At 38.7% G+C, this 18,072-nt stretch overlaps 1 protein-coding gene across 3 annotated transcripts in view; it reads right to left on the bottom strand.

Annotated features, from left to right (window-relative positions):
- Positions 1–17,109, bottom strand: part of gdpd5a (glycerophosphodiester phosphodiesterase domain containing 5a) — a 28,106-nt gene extending 10,997 nt beyond the window's left edge. For all 3 annotated transcript variants that reach the window (XM_030745986.1, XM_030745988.1, XM_030745987.1), the window contains exons 1-6: positions 16,783–17,109; positions 7,770–7,944; positions 743–846; positions 356–449; positions 217–276; positions 22–120 (exon numbers count right to left, since the gene is read on the bottom strand). In XM_030745986.1, the coding sequence (XP_030601846.1) occupies positions 22–120; positions 217–276; positions 356–449; positions 743–846; positions 7,770–7,886 (474 nt within the window). In that variant the 5' untranslated portion in view covers positions 7,887–7,944; positions 16,783–17,109. The remainder of the gene's footprint in view (positions 1–21; positions 121–216; positions 277–355; positions 450–742; positions 847–7,769; positions 7,945–16,782) is intronic.
- Positions 17,110–18,072: the final 963 nt, after the last annotated feature.

Here is an 18,072-nt window from a genome sequence, read left to right as displayed (position 1 = left end):
TGATGTTAACTATAGACGAACCTGCAGTGACACAAGCAGAATGTCCCACTCATCTCCCCATAAGTCATCAACAAAAATGACTCCAGAGATAGTGGTGAGCAGTGTAGCCAGCACCCCAATCTGTGGAGACCAGACACCACGATGAACTCGATTTTATTTTGAAAGTGTCGCAGGAGTGATTCCATGGCAACAACTTAGGATGTTTTTTCACTGTACCTTGTGAACCCAGTAGAGATTCAGCTGCTGGCCCAAGGATATATGGAAAAGTGCTAAGATCTGAAAAAGGAGTAAAATTCATTCAGTTGTATATCTCAACTGATCAGTGAACATGCCCGCTAACATTTCGGAGTGTTACCAATAGGAAAGTGATGTAGCTGAATCCCACAGTGGTGGATGCAAGGATGGGGAGTGTCTCATCTCTCCATTCTCCAGAATGGTTATAGACCAGCCTAGAATGAAGAGAACAGAAGGGATCTATTCTGGTGACTAATTCATTTTTGTCAAAGGGAGTAGTTGGCCTTGATTGAACACCATGATGGTACCAAGAGCCCACTCTGCAATGGTATTTGTTCTTGGTATTTATTTAAAATACACATGTTGAGGAGGCTTGCTGCCACCCCACTGTGGTAAGGTCACCATCCTGCTGTTTACAACCTCATCTAGAAATCAGCCAACCGTTATCAAACATGCAGGTCTTAAATAGCTTTGCACTAAAAGCAATATAATGAAAAACCCGACTCACCAGTTGAAGTCGTTAAAATCATTTTGAGCCATCAACCAGAAGTAGGCCCAAAACAGAAGCAGAAGAAAGGAACTGCACAAGATGATGAACCACATGCACTCCCACTGGAAAGGGACACAAACAGCTCATTATGGACTGTGTGTAAATATGTGCAGAAGTCAGTTTTGACACTGTTCATATAATATTGCTTTCATACCCCTGTAAAATAGTCCTGTAGGTCATTTATTTACTGTCAGTCAAAGAACTAAACACTGTAAAAACACTCCATTCTGAATAAATACTGCAGCTGGTTGAGATAATTTCTAAATATTTTATATGATTTTTGCTTGATTAAGTAATTACCTGATAAGACCCCAACACAGTTACCCGGAGTTGAAAGTGACATGTTTTCAATTCTTCTTTTGTCTATGAAAAGTCTTACTTAAAAAATTTCTGTCTACATAAATAAATTAAAATAAAATAATAAAATAAAATCATAACCTTAATAGCTCCTGTTCAGGTTATGTTAAATCAAATAAAAAAGCACTGATGAGTCACATTACACATGCAGCTGAACTTTTATTGTAAACTAATAGCTAAAATTTTCAGATAATCAGATTGGAGCAATAAACACTTTTTCCTGAAATGTACCTTCAAAAAGGAATTCTAGTACATGTAATAGTACCTTAAGTTTGCTCTATCTGAGTAAATTTAACTACAGTGCTGATACTGGAGTTACTTTTTACCTCTGGTTTTGCATTTCCAGTAGCTGACAGAAAATGAATGCCTAACTAAGAGAGCATAGAGTGGAACTTAGAACCTAAAGAACCAGATAGTTCGCTCAGGGGGAGGTGTAGACCCACACAGAGCAAAAGGACAGCAAATAACTGAGCTCATATTCATCGAGTGCCCTTTTTTTTTTTTTTTATTTCTTTTTTGATTAATTTTCACTCGTTTGCATTTAGCTTGGAATGTCATGATCCTGAATACATTTTACACTCAGTAATGACCCATTTGGTAACTGCAGTGGTTGAAACAGTCAGTAGAGTCACATATTTCATGTGTTTCAAATACCGGTGACATGTGTTCAGGTATATCACCTGCTTTATGTTACTATGGCTATCACACCTCAGGTTAACTGTCCTGATGCTGACTTCCTGCTTGAGCCACATTCAAATCCAGATGTTTACAACAACACGTGTAAAAACACAGTACTACATGAACGGGTTCTCTGGTTGCCAGCCTTTAACCCCTTAATCTCCGGTCTTCTGGATTTACATGTGGGGCAAAGTCAGAGAGGAGAGCCTGTGCAGCCGGTCAAGGACTCTTCCCTTCACTAGTTACCAGGCTAAAGAGTTAATTCCATGTGACGAGTGTAGAATATGATAGGCCAGTCAACAGATCCTATTGAGCACTGATCAGCTTTGCACCACACCATGCTTGGACTCACCATTTCCATTGGCTTATATAAGAGGTTCAGAGATGATTAGATGGGTGAGCAGGTAAAGAGCAAATCGCTGCACTACTGAATCTGCTGAGGTCACAGTGAAAAGCCCATGAAAGGTTTCCATTTTAGCCAGGAGAAGAGACAACACGCATCAGGGAAAAGCTTCCAGGCTAATCAGAACATGATACCCGAGGTGGAAATACAGACGCTGTTTTTAATTTGTGTAGCAGCTACTGTGATCTCAGTGTAGCAAGCGTACCATAAATAACTATGCAACACTGAGCCAGAGTCACACTGTAATTTACCGCATGCTCCAGTGGAAACACAGTGACAGGTATGAGTCATTGTTATGGATTACAGCATTCAAATCAATATCCCATGTCTTTGATCTTTGATTCACAAGCCTCAATAACAAAGATCATATATTTGTGGATTACAGTTGTAGCTTATTAATCTACCACCCCGTGTTGGTAGGATTAGGGGGTCACCCACGGGGTCAGAGAAGGGTTGTGATCAGCAGTTCCAGTAATTCCTGGCTGAAAAGGCTTTGGTAATGAAAATGGTGATTGAGGCAAACCTGTAAACTTCTCTCTGTAGGAGCCTGAACCAAGTGCTCTACAGGTGTGCCATGGACAAAATATCACAGTATCAGTTTCATATATTTTCTTGCATTTTCTTAAAGTTAATAGACAAAGTAACGAAGATCAATACAGTGAATCAAACTGATCATCTAATTCATGCAATGAATACAAAAACCTTCTGAATGATCTTGTGATAAAAACAGTTGATTGGTTTGCTAACTGAAATTAAAGGCATACATGCCTAAATGTAAATATTCCAGAAATGTAATGCATGAAATAAAGAGACACTGTTTGTTTTATGGTTTCTTTATTTCTTCCAAACTGTGGCCATTATCTCCTTACCACTTTCCAACCTTTAACGAGGCCTTCTCACTGTGCAGTTGCAATTCACTTTCAGAGGAGCTGCTAAGCACGTGGTGCTTTCTCCTGATTGATACATGGATTTCAAAGATCCCTCCATGTATCCATTTAGAACTGCTGGTACCCATCCACTGACAGTGCTCGTAAATCCTGATCTTTCTGCTGACTTCACCTCTGCTGATAAATACGGTACAGGGTCAGATCAGTGTCAGCTGAATATGTTCATTGACAAAGCATGTCAGCATGTCTGTAATTTCACTGTGGACCTTAAATTTGTGCAGGGAAAAAAAACATTAGTTTTTGTTACGAACTGACCCAAATTTTGTGTGGAGGATACGAGCTGGACCTGCATCCAGTTACCAATCAGGTTTCAGCTGAAACATTCACAGTTTCTGACCTCAGGCAGCATTCAAATCATGCTGAAGGATAAACTGTGGAGGAGATTCAGTGTCCACTGTACAGGCAGAAGCGCAAGAGGACATAACGAGCCTTCAACAGATAGATCTAAAAATAGCAGCTATGCTGAAAATGGTTCATAGATGCACAAGAAGATGATCATGAACAGGAGGTCAGCCAAATTAAATCAGGTAAGGTTTTTGATTTTTACTGTCCCATTCCCATATTTTCTTCAATCATACAGCACATGGCTTTATCCACAGATACATCGCTGTATTAATTTGTATGTGGCCACCAGGTCCGTGTACGTCTACTATTCACTCTCTTAACAGCTGTGGTTTGGTCTCAGGTTCATTAGCTTGTAATAACTGTTTCACTTTCTTAACAAACCAGTTACATTACTCTATGATAATGGGCAGGTGCTATCAGAGCTTTTACACTGAAACAAGTGCCCACTGAGTCTGGAAATGAGGCTAATGAGAAGAGCAAGACTGAACCAAACCGATAAAGCAAGAAAAACCAAAATAAGTAGCTGAAGGATGCTAAAAAATTAAGTGTTGAGTTGTAATTCTCCAACCTAGTGATCTTTTTATTCTTATAATAATTTGATCCTTACTATTAAATTTCTGCTCCCACACCTTTAATCATGTCAAAGTGTAAAGTTCAGAGAGCCCAGAGTGAGAAAAGCAGAAGTTCAGAATCATGAATCAAAACACTGTCTGCCCTTAAAATAAAACCAAAGCCAGACTAAGCAGACAGCATTTAACTTAATGAATGCAAACTTCTCTGCTTATATTCAAGCACAGCGTGTGTGACTACATGAAGCTTTGTAAACGAGACAGAGTGGGGAGAGAGGCAGCTGTGGGCTTGTCTTTTTTCCCCGTGGTCAGCACATCATCAGTGCCCGGCTCACACATTCAGTAAATGGACTAATTTATGGGTGAGCCACTGGCTCTTTGTGATAATGAAGACATCCAGCAGCAGAAGCTGTGGCTGCCCAGTGGGTATCCAATACAGCTGGGTGTCTGACTCTGCTCTACACATCGCAACACTACACTAATTCTATTACTTGTGTTGCTGTGAAGATTGTTTTCCCCAGTTACTAGGGCTTGGTCTAGAAGTCTCTTAGGAATTCAGGAGAAAAAAAATGTGATGACATCAGAAACTAATAGACTTGTTTTAGACCTTTATAAATGAGAAAAACATAATAATAATAATAATAATAATAATAATAATAATAATAATAATAATAATAATAATAATAAAATTTTAAGGAATTACGTTTCAAATTTATTAAACAAATGACAACAATCTTAATTTAGTTCGACTCAATTTTATTTATAAATTGACAACACTCTCCTTAGAGCGTTGCAATATTAGAAGGGAGCCCCAACAATGGCAACCTCATACGAGCGAGCACTTGTTAGCAGTGGGAAGGAAGAAATTAAGGGTCAGGGAGAGGCAGCCATCTGCTGCAACTGGTTGGGGGTGAGGGGAATGAGGAGAGAGCAAAGAGTGACAGGACAAAAGACAAACTACAGGAGTGAGAACCAGAGTTTAATAAGTGCTAATGATTCAATATAGTAAAGATGAGTGAAGGAGAAAAATTCAGTGCATCCTGGGAAGTCCCTACAAGTACACATTTAAGCCTGCAGTCTGAGAGTCTAGTGCTCTGTTAAGATAGCAAGGTACTATGAGGTTTTTAAGAAACAACAGGGCCTGATTTTTCAAGACCTTGTATGTGTGGAGAAGAATTTTGAATTCAATTCTGAACTTAACAGGGTGCCAATGAAGAGAAGCTAATATGGGAGAACTATGCTCTCTCTTTCTAGTCCCAGTTAGTACTCTGGATCAACTGAAGGCTTTTCAGGAAGGCTTTTTAGAGTAACCTCATGGTAATGAATTGTGATAGTCTAGCCTATAAGTAATAAATACATAATACACTTCAGCAAGATTCCTCACAGCATTACTGGAGGCCAAGGTAATTCCTTCTGGTTAGACACCATGTTTCTAAGATTTTTAGGGCCGAGTACAATAACTTGATTTGACCGAAGCAGGAAATTAGAGATCATCTAGGACTGTATGTCATGCCTGTAGTTTAACTAGTTGATAGTTCTTTTTTATCTGGTTTCATAGCAATGAAAATGTATGCTATTCCTTCCAATGATATTGCCTAAGGGAAGCATATGTAATGTAAAAAGAATTGGCCCCAACACAGAACCCTGTGGAACTCCATGACTAACTTCTGTGTGTGAAGAAGACTCCCCATTTACATTCACAAACTGGAATCTATCAGATAGATATGATTCAAACCACTGCAGGACAATTCCTTTAATACCAACAGTGTGTTCTGATCTCTGTAGTAAAATATTATAGTCAGCAGTATCAAATGCTGCACTGTGGTCTAGCAGAACAAGCACAGAGATGAGTCCACCATCAGAGGCCACAAGAAGATCACGCAGAACCGTCACTAGTGCACTCTAAATCCTGAATGAAACTCTTTAAATAAAACATTTCTCTTCAAATGATCATTTAGCTGTTTGACAGCTACTCTTTCAAGATTTATTTTAAATAAAAGGAAGATTAGACATTGGTCTAAGACACCTGGATCAAGTAAGGGTTTATTAAGTAACAGTTTAATCACCAATATCTTAATGTTAATAGAGATAGAGTAATCATATTTAAAATTAAAGCAATAATTAATGGTGAAACATCTTTGAGCAGTCTTGTAGGAATGGAGTCTAAAAGACACATTGATGACTTAGAGGAAGAAATTGATAGATTGATAGGAGAAAATGAGAGATTTCAGGAAATACTGTTAAATGTTCAAGCTCCAGAGTGTGATTAAAACAATGAGTGGGGTCATTTCATTTACATTTGGAGAAAAGCCAGTTGAGTCTAATAATAGATTGAATGCAGTTAGGCTGTTGTTTTCAGCATCTACATGGATGTTCAAATCACCCACTATAATTATTTTATCTGAACTGAACATATGACTATGGTTGCTGTTCACAGTCACCCAGCTTGCTTGATTTCTCACCTGCTTGGGAGAACATGCTAGGACTAAGCCACTTTGGCCCACACCAGCTACTGGGGTATGGTTAGTTATAGGATTATTTTCAGTAGTGTGGAGCCTGGTCATAAAGCTATGAGCAAACAGCATTTATTACAAGTTCCATTAACGCTAAAAACGGCAGAGGAATAACTAAACATTAAGCAGGACAGTGCCAAGATTACAATAGTTTTTAGTAATGTATAACAATGAATAATTTACATATTTTTTAGTAACAACAAAACTCTACATGTTTATTTTTAATTCTGATTGAGATACCAGACTTTTTAAAGGATGAATTATCATGTGCATGGTACTCCCAGTACTACAAGCTATGTGAAAGACCTCTACTAGGTCCATGCCTCAGTGTATGCCATTTAGACTGCAGCAAAACCTGGAAACACTGTATACTATCCCTTTCATGTGCTTTCATTCCCAAAAGCACACTGAAAATATATATTATGCATTTGCAATAACATGTCTTGAATTTCATTAGAAAAAGATGAGTAGAAAAGCGCTATATAGTAAGAACCATGTTTAAAAACCTACTGGCAGCTGAAGCCTGACCTCTGTTCACTGAAATGCATTCTACTGTGTTTGTGCTGTTTGTGCCTTTGGAAACATTCTTAACAGAAATGATAAATAAGATGGCTGGCTAAGGATATGAGGTACAGCCCATCCAAGAAGTTTGTGCTTTTATCAGTCTGCTACTGACCACTAATTAGCAGATATGTGTGTCCTTCTGCCGACATATTAACAAAACTTATCAGCCCTATGGGCATGTTATAATATTTGACTAAATTTTGTCACCAGACGGAGGCGTCCATATGTCGCCAAATTTATGTGACGGCATGGCCTCGTGCACAGAGGCACCAACTATGCATGCTCTCTGTGGGCGGACTTCAAGTGAACTTAAAAGAAGTACAACAGGGATAACTTTGAACTCCAGCCTCTCATCGAAAAATATGGTTACTTGTGGCTCTGAAAGCTGAACATAATGATGCTTCAAAAGGCAAAATTCAGAAACAAATTGGTGACATCATGGTGACCATCTTTTATAAATAGTCTACGGCCTTACCAAAAGATAATTCATCATCTATCCACAATCAATCGTCAGATTTCATCTACAAACAGTTGTGATGTATCAGAGTAAGCTTGCACAAAGGTTACGTTTTTAGCAGACAGTATTCATGGTCAGAGGTATATTCTTACCCTGGAGCTTTGGTCTTGGGAACGCTGGTAGCGTTTCCAGCGGCAACCATAGATCCCAGTGACAAAGGACACAAAGACCTGCTTCTCATAGACCTGTAAGGGTTGGTGTTTCACCATGCTCCTTCAGCCTTAACGTGCCGCCAGTATGTTAACATCCCACACAGGACTGGGAACCCTGAAGAAGAAGAAGAAGAAGAAGAAGGTGTTACTAAACAAAACAAGCCTTCAAACATTAGCTCAGTCTTCACACATGCAATTACCCTTTTCAGCAACAAGTCGTGTCATGTCACTGAGGTATATTTTCACAAAACAACAAGAATATGTTGACAGCCCTGCACCCTGTTTGGAGTAACAACACCTGTGAGAGGCCATCATACACTAGTCAATAGTGAGTCTTGTCTCATACAGACATAATAACATGGTGCATGTCTCACAGTCACTGACTCAGTCTACGCACGTGTAGTGGCAAACAGAACACAGAAGGCTGGTAGTATATGTCTGTGTGGTATGACTAGAGCATTGAACACGAGACAGAAAAAATGAGAGACTCAGAAGGAGACAAACTCACGTGTGCCTCAGAGAACAGCTTTTTGCCTTGGTGTTAGCTAAAATTGTTTTAGCACAGAAAAAAAGGGTTTCAATGGCTCTCTGGAGGAAATGCTCTCTGTCACATTTTTCAGGGTTCTTTTATTAGGATTTTCAGAAGGTTTCTCCATGGAAAAACTTACACTACTAGTAAGTCAGGTAACCTCCAGAGTGCGTATTTATATCTATAATTAAACCTGAATACTGGGAAAAGGTTTACAGTCTAAGCATGTGACACTCTATAGTCACCAAGGTTCTACAGTACCAGAGGTATGTTAGAAGGGAGTTCTTCCTCCTTTCACCAAGTCCTTGAGTTCTCTTACTGATACTCTTTTTATTACAATATCAAGAAACATAAGACAACTGTTGTTGTAAAATGAGCTGAACTGAACTGAAAATTTTGCCTTTTCACTAAAGTCTGTAACATTCATCTACCAGTGGATGAATGTACTGGCCTTAGTGATTCCCTAATTTTCCAACAGTACCTTTGGCAAGTTGACATCTGGATGTGTTAAAGGCGTCATCAAGTGTTGGATGAATTGTTATGAAATATGGCTCCCAGTCCCTACAAGATAAATTTTAATGACTTTTATCTAGTACCATATAGGACGTACATTAATCAGAATGAACTATCTTTATAACTGTCATTAATCATCAAACATTTCCTACAAGGTCCTAAGATATATGAATTTAGCCTGTTTCAAGTTTTGCTCTAGAATTAGGATTCTCAAAGTGAGGCACTGGCCAGTGTCAGCCCCCAGAAACATGTTGTGTGGCTGACAAGTGTAAATAGTAAAGATGAGGCATCAACAGTTACACCATGTAGAAAGCAGGACAAAATGACAAAGCGTTTCAGCTCTTCCTCTAGCCATCACAGTTAACTAAACATTCCTGATCAAAATTATGAGCATCTGAATAAGAACATTACAAACAGTAACCAAAGGTGCTTGATCTTTTTTGCACTGCCCTAACATATACAGTGCATATATATTGGTTAATAATAATTTTATTAGACATCACCCAACAGAAGCTTTATGCCACAGCTGCCATAGTAGTGATCATTACCAAAATCAATTTTTAAATTTCTGTTCTTTAATTCAAATTATATTTTTAATGCTAAAATATAATTATTATTGTTATGCATCCAAAAATGTTTTACATTTTACAAAAAAGCAGAAAAAAGTGAAGCACATTATTATTTTTTAATTAAGATGCCAGATCACAGTTATTTACATGCATTCCTGAACAAAAAAATTAGTGGCTGAATGCTTGATTCATTTCTGACTTCTCAGAAAAGTCCAGTATTCTGAAGTCCACATTTTGCTTTTTTACATATTTCTAAAATATCTATTTTTTATTTTTATGACAGGTGGTCTAATAAATTTGTTAAGCACTGTATATACCCTCATATGCCAGCTTCCTAAACTGGCATTTATAATCAAAACTTTCAGAGCTCCTGTTCTAATGCTACTGTTAATTAAAATTCAATACAAATTACTAGGGCTGATGTAAACAGCATTTTCAGGCTTACAAGGCTGTAAATAATCAAGGACAAATAATCGAACACACCCGGGGTGACAATTACAGTGCAAGATTGTATAACTGAGCTCCAGATAATGGCTGTCCTGTGATTCCTCATTTTACAATCATCACTGGGAAAGAAGCATAAAGTCTACAACTTTTTTCTTTTCCTTCACACTGTGGAGTATAAAAAGCGCTTAAATCTAATAACAAAATTTCCAACAATAAAGTGAGTATCTGATGCCCTAAACTGAGAACCAAATATCTACCCAATGAATAAATATCCAAATAATCCAGTATTTGGGCGCTACAAATTACCTCAATCTCAACAGGTGCACAGCTCACTGGATCACTCACCTATTCTAAAATCCCTTAAACTCAAGTCAAGATTGAACCAAGAAAGGGAGTATAGGGTCATTCACCTGTTTTGGCAAGCTGCTGCTTTATAAAGCAACACCTTCAGAGTGATTCAGTCACTTTCTAGGAAAAGATTCCTAGAAAGTGCAACTGTAAAGCAGAGGTCTCTGCATTCTACAGCATTTTCAGAGTGGCTCTGCAGAGGATTTACTAAGCCCACAAAGGTTTTCACACCACCTATAAAAAAAAATCAATCCAGTTGTTGCTACATGTCCCACTGTCACCTGACACAATGCTTAATTCAATCTGACCACGGTTTGATGATGAGGTTTTCTAGATAGAAAAGGAATCTCGTCCCTAAACTGATAACTAAGCTCAGGCGAAAACTCAGCTGAAATAAAATGTCTAGCATTTTATTTTTTTTACTTTGCTGATAAGAGACAACAGTAAATGGCAACTTTCCAGACAGATAACAGCCTGTTTCCTGGTCAACAAGCCCTAACGGAAAAGAAAAAAAAAATGCTCCTTTGTCTTTATCTCGAGAAAAAAAATTGTAAACAGCAGAGGACAGGGTTAAATCTGTCTGTTGATATCATAAAGCAAAAGCCAATTATGGAACGTAGAGTTCTGAATCACAAAAAAAGACTAGCAGCTCTTTGAGGCTGTACATTGGCACAGCAGTACTCAGGATGCTCATTCTGTGCTGCAGATGACAATACCATGTACAATGTCTTTCAACTTACTTTCACTTGTTTGCATGCTGACATTTAGCTCTAAACACAATTAACAGTTTGGTATGGAAGGAATGTCATTACTTTATCTGGTTAAAACATTAAGAAGTCTGAATAGAAATTAAGAGTTAGTGTCTGAGCATCTATAAAATGCACCTGAGACACACACAGCTAGCATGGTTAGCTAAAATGCTAGTAACAAATGCCAATGGCTATGTTAAAAAAAGAAGATGAATGTGCTGGAGGTGGTGGTGGTGGAGGAACAGGTAATTGCATTCAATCAGTCTCTTCACATGACCATGCAGTCCACCCCATGATTCAATAGCTTGAATCATGGGGTGGACTGCATGCACGTTAGCAGCAATAATTTAAAATAGTTTAAAATAGTAATTTTGGCCCACTCCTCTTTACACCATTGTTTTACTTCACTGAGGTTTGTGGGCATTTGTTTATGCACCGCTCTCTTAATGCTGTCAGACAGCTAAAGGTAAAACATTTGACTCTAGAATACTTTGGTAAACAGAAGAAGGTTGACACAACAACTGCAAGATGCCTGTAGCTGCAAAACAAGTCCAATAATAATCTCTACGATTGTGCTGACAGCTGGTATGACCTATTTGTGCTGGTATGCTGTGTTTGGTTTTCTCCAAAGGTGATGCTATTCATTATGGCCAAACATCTCCACGTTGATCTCGTCTGTCCAAAGGACATTGTTCCAGAATAAGATTGTTCAGATGGAAATTTTTTTTTCTAATTGTATGGGCCAGATGCTTTTGGTAGTCATCAACAAACTTCTAGCATTATTTTTGGCTGGGTATTTGACACTTTTCTTGGCAGAATTGGCACATACCTGGCTTCAAACCACTGTCCACATATTTTCAACAGGGTTGAGGTCAGGGCTTTGGGAAGCTTCATGTTAGCCTGCTTTTGCCATTCCAAGACCAGTTTTCTTAGAAACATGGTGTCAAACCAGATACTTACTCTGGATGGCATTACTTTGGCCTCCAGTAACACTGTGAGAAATCTCGGAGTCATTTTTGACCAGGATATGTCCTTCAATATTAAACAAATATGTAGGACCGCTTTTTTACATTTGCGCAATATTTCTAAAATTAGAAACATCCTTTCTCAGAGTGATGCTGAAAAGCTAATTCATTTATTACTTCTAGGGTGGACTATTGTAATTCAGGCTGTCCTAAAAGCTCCCTGAAAAGCCTTCAGCTGATCCAAAATTCTGCAGCTAGAGTACTGACAGGGACTAGAAAGAAAGAGCATGTTTCTCCCATATTGGCTTCTCTTCATTGGCTCCCTGTTAAATCTAGAATAGAATTTAAAATACTTCTCCTCACATACAAGGTCTTGAAAGATCAGGCCCTGTTGTAATCAGACACCATCTTATCTCAAAGACCTCATAGTACCATATCACCCCAATAGAGCATTTCAGTCTCAGACAATTTATTCTCAGACTTATTTAGACCCTCAGGCTTATTTGTGGTTCCTAAGATACTTAAGAGTAGAATGGGAGCCAGAGCCTTCAGGCCCCTCTTCTGTGGAACCAGCTCCCAGCTTAGATTCAGGAGACAGACACCCTCTCTATTTTTAAGATTAGGCTTAAAACTTTCCTTTATGATCAAGCTTATAGTTACGGCTGGATCAGGTGACCCTGAACCACCCTTTAGTTATGCTGCTATAGGCCTAGGCTGCTGGGGGGTTCACATAATGCACTGTTTCTTTACATTCACTTTATTTACTTTGTTTATATTACACTCTGTATTTAATCATTAGTTATTATTAATCTCTGGCTCTCTTCCACAGCATGTCTTTTGTCCTGTCTCTCTCCCCTCAGCCTCAGCCGGTCATGGCAGATGACCCCCCCCTCCCTGAGCCTGGTTCTGCTGGAGGTTTCTTCCTGTTAAAAGGGAGTTTTTCCTTCCCACTGTTGCCAAGTGCTGCTCATAGGGGGTTGTTTTGACTGTTGGGTTTTCTCTGTATTATTGTAGGGTCTTTACCCACAATACAAAGCGCCATGAGGCAACTGTTTGTTGTGATTTGGCGCTATATAAATAAAATTGAATTGAATTGAATTGAATTGAATTGAATTGAATTGAATTGAATTGAATTGAATTGAATTGAATTGAATTGAATTGAACTGAACTGAACTGAATTGAATTGAATTGAATTGAATTGAATTGAATTGAATTGAATTGAATTGAACTGAATTGAATTGAACTGACTTGAATTGAACTGACTTGAATTGAATTGAATTGAATTGAATTGAATTGAATTGAATTGAACTGAACTAAATTGAATTGAACTGAACTGAATTGAATTGAATTGAATTCTTCTTCCCAAAACTGGTAAAGTCACTGAATAACTTGTACTTATGTACAGTTGTTTGAATGGATAATCTTGGAATCTGCAGTTGTTTAGAAATGTAAATCTGCAATTCTCCTTCTTAAATCTTCACTGAGTTTTTTGGACTTTCCCATTGTTCTGAGTACTGGTCAATCCAATGAGTGCTATCAAACAAATCCTTTTTATGTTGGCAAAGAGAAACTACCAGTTGTAGTCAGTCACGATCACTAACGAGAAGTTAATAGGATTTAGCCTTGTCAACTTAAAAGGCATTGTAGATCCTTCAGCACCATGTATTAAACAACTTAAGTGAGTGCATGCATATATTTGAGCCTGTGTGTATTCTTTTGACCCTGTGTGGATTAGAGAAAATCCTAAATAAATTCAAACTTGTGCACCAAATGTTTGCTTTTAGTCATTAAAGATATATGCTGCACAATCATTCTAGCCTGGAAAAAACCATTTAAAGAAATCATTAAAAGCCACAAATGATCGTGGTATTCATGTCCACGATGAGTATATGTAAACTTCTGACCACAACTGTATGTGGCGTTGGAAGTCAGCATATAATCCCCCCATTAGCTTGCTTTTTCAGTGTTTACAGCAGATGTAAGTGTCACATGCTGGAAAGACTGAGCTGTCCTCTCAGTGCTTAAGTGTGAATGTTTGCCTGAGATTTACGGATAACTTAGATCTATAAATGGTCTTTAAACATGAAATTGTTGTGCATCCACACTGCAGATCTGCGTCCTTTCACTGCTGCCTGGTTATTATATGGAAACTCCTCGGCCTGAAGGAGGTTACTGCTGGGAGAATTCCAGCATTCACAGTCTGACCCTGTCCTCAAACAAGGGCCAACTGGAGCTGAAATTACAGTGGGCTTATTCCAGCCAGGTTAGCCCATTGTCTCTCTGCATCACCATGGTGCTATCATCATAGAGTTATAGTCATTATGAAGTAAACTAAGGCCAGCCAGTACCAGTCAGACAAGGCACTTCACATAACTTTAGACAGTATTTAAGCACCTCATTTTTGGAATATTGTGTTGTTGGGTTTTTTTTTTACGACCGAACAAATGTTGTTAAATTGTTCTTCCAAATGTTGGCAATCAGAGAAAAAATAATACAATAACTTCTAACTCACATTCCTAACTTATCCAAAAAGGTTTTGCCTTTCTCCAAAATATAGGGTTAGGGTTACCACCACTGATGACTTAGACCTCAGAGGGTTGAAAGATGTAAGTCCCTGATCTCATATTCACCCATATTTCATGTGTCAAGTGGGCATAAACAGGACATAATAAAATATTTCTGGCAAGAACAAGAGGTACCTCACTAATTTTGCTAAAAGGGAAAACAGTTTCTGCCTGGCATGCAGCAGAGGCCTCTGGGGCTGGAAGATGAATCCAAAGTGAAAGAGATAAAAACTGCAGTTCCTCTAATGGCCACATGAGGTGGGCTATGAAAGCGAATCAATCTCAACAGACTGCCGGGTTTTGAAGCCCAAAACAGCATTAAAAAGCATGTTTACAGCCTGATGCAAGAAAGTCTTTTGGCCTTTTTGGGCAGTTTCTGCCATCAAACAACTACAAACAACTACGGTCTCTTTTTTCCCCCCTATAACTTAGCTTTTCACAGCTGTTTCTACTAATTCAAGTCACTGAACAACTGGGATGCTCTTACTTTGAGTTGTGGGTGCATTTGGGATCATGCCACGACACTTACTGGATAGGTTGGGGGGGTATAAACTGCTGTTTCACATCATGACGTAAGATGAAATCAGTTATTTCAATGGAGATGACACATTCAAGGGTCTGGAGCCTGGCAATAGGTAAAGTATTCCTGGAATAAAGTCTTTAGCCATCATTGAAAGGGAAATAAAAGAGTCTGTGCTCCTTTGAATAAATGTCCTATCAGTGCAACTTTCACTAAGAGTAAAAGCAGTGTGATGAGCACACACCAACCATTCTGAGAATGCTGGACAGTAAATGTAAATTCTGATAAACCTGCACTGACTTATTTACTTTGTTTCAGGACATCACAAGCCTGAAAACAGCTCATTTTAATCTGTCATCATTGTTTACAGCCAGTACCTTGCAGAAGTGATATGTAAATGCAACTGAAATTCACCCAAGTCCTTCTGTCCTCAGCTCTCTTTCTTTCTGGGCTTTCAGCTGGCTTCAGGCCAGTTTACTCCCATACACTTTTCCTTTACCTGAGAGGACTTTACTGCCTGCTTTGCTTCCAGCTTCTAGAATTAACCTGGTTACTGTTAGCAAGCCTCTGAGGCCACAGGCTGTGTTGTCTGTGGAGATAGACATATGTGTTCACTGAATAATAATACAATAATCCACTAAGTCTCAGTTCACCAACTGCGACAGAGCCCCTACCGTATCTGCCTATTATTAGCCTTTTATCTCGGTCACTGTCGCCCTTTTCCAGGCTTCCATTGTTCACTCCTTCATGAAATTTATATATGCATTCATTAATAATATCCTAAATCTTTTGGTGGATTTTGCCAAAAATAGAGTTTCCATTAGTGCCATGTTATCCACCCAAAGGGAGGAGGAGAAGGGCATAGGCCAGAAACAAAGCTTCTCTGGAAACCAATGAGCTTTTTTTTTTTTTTTTTTGTTATTCAACCTGTGATCATCAGGTGACCAGAAAAGCTTGGGACATCTTCTGGAGTGAAATCTGGTTTTCCTGCCCAAGCAGCACCTGTTAGTTGCACGAGGCAGTTTCCAATTCATTAAACACAATTTAAGTGTGACAAATACTGGAAGTGATGCTGCAGGAAGGCCAGAATACAGACAGATATGGACTAGTTCTTATATAGCGCTTTTCTACTCAATCAGAGCACTCAAAGTAGAGGACATATTTGATCACCAGATACAAACTGGTGATCAAATATGTCCTCTACTAATCACACTTGGAAGCACAAAGACAGACAGATGCAATTAAAGTTGATAAAGTTGCACAGATGATGACGTTGCCACTGTAAACTTAACATTTTCATAATTGTTATGTAGACCCTGTCTTTCAGCATTTAACACCTAATGGGAAAGTTCATTGTTAATCAATCTGCTGATTAGATCAATTAACTGTTCTGTCTATAAAAGTTTATAAATGTGTGTTGTAATTTCTTACAAACCTGGGTGGTCGCCATAACCCAGGAGCTGGAATCGGCATTTTTAGGACAGAAAGTAATTATTCATTTATCCAAATAATTCGAGATTATCATGCACATCATCATCTGTATCCTCTGCATCGCGCATGTTGATGTAATATGCAAATACAAAATTAATGCAACCATGTATTTCAAAAAATCGGGACCTTGTGTGTGTGTGTGTGTGTGTGTCACTCAATTCAGTGTCATCAACTGATCACACAACAGAAACAGAGCGAGCCAAGTGACTGTTCCTCAGATTATAGGACAATAATCCGATAAAGCGCACAAACACTCACCTCGTCTTCACTGCAGCCTTCTTATCACTGGCAATGCTGGAAAAGTCACAAGCTCTCTGTTACTGAGTCAGTATTTCCACGGATGCTGACATAACGCCGTCTCTTCGCAGTTCAGGGATTCACAGAAGACTTTCAAGTTACTTTGAGTGGCAGCCTGAGACAAACCAGCGGCACACATCGGTATATTTTACAGCCGGACAAAACAGCGGGAGCTGATGGGGAGTGGAAAAAAAATCCTCGTAATAAATGAAAGAGGTGCTTCTCCTTCGATAAAGATGCACCTAGATAAGCGTTCATAGCAGAGTGAATACAAACTGTAATCCCTGTGACACTCCGTGGGCGGAACTGTGGGCCACACTGCAAAAAACATCCTGTCTCAGCAGATTTTAGACCTGACCAAAGCACGGAGTCACCTGTTGAAAGGTCGGATATTTCTTGTAGTGGAGATAATGACTCTCTCGGGCAAACGGACCTGAGCAGCGGTGCTGCAGATTCGGAGAGAGAAAATGTGTCTTTTTATTGCAACAAAGTTGTCTGTTTAAATGAAATGTACTAAAGCTTTATTGGCAACAAACCATCCTTACTGATACAGAAATATTTGTCAAATAAGCGAAAACCTGAACCTTTGACCCCAACGCTGTGGGGTCACAAGGAATGACTGGACTGTAGATTTATTCATCTAAAATTCATTTGTTGGAAAAAGACGCAGTGTTTGTAGTTTTTCCTCTGTGCACCCCCACAGTGGATTTTTAATAAATCAATGTGTGATTGTAGTGCAGACTTTTGGCTTTAATTCAAAGTGCTTTACAAACATTTTACATTAACAGTTTAGTAATTACAGCCATTTTGAAACATAGTCTCTCTTTGTCAGAGGCTCACAATTAATTGCACAATTGAAGCAGTTTCATGGCCACATGGCCTGTTCCCTCATTATTTCACTGCATATGTGAAGTTTATTCAAAGTGTTGAATTTGTATTTTACAGATTTTCATTACAATTTTAAATATGAGGCCCAAAGAGGTGCACTGCAAGTAAGCGAGGCCATCATTAGGCTGAAAAAGAAAATAACCTATCACAGAGATAATAAAAACATAAGGAGTAGCCAAAGTAAACATTCTGGTACATTATTAAAAAGAAGGAATCCACTGGCCAGCTCAGCAACACCAAAATCTGTGGATTTAAGCAGCAGGATGAACTGTGCATTGTACAGGGTCATACTGTCTGCTCAGGTTCAGCCAAATGCTGCAAAACTGATGGGACAGCACTTCACAGTGTCAATGGATGATGATC

This window comes from Archocentrus centrarchus, chromosome 14 (genome assembly GCF_007364275.1).
Source record: "Archocentrus centrarchus isolate MPI-CPG fArcCen1 chromosome 14, fArcCen1, whole genome shotgun sequence".
Lineage (NCBI taxonomy): Eukaryota > Metazoa > Chordata > Actinopteri > Cichliformes > Cichlidae > Archocentrus > Archocentrus centrarchus.
Note: the sequence above shows the minus strand (reverse complement) of the source record. Positions and strands in the feature narration are given on the sequence as shown.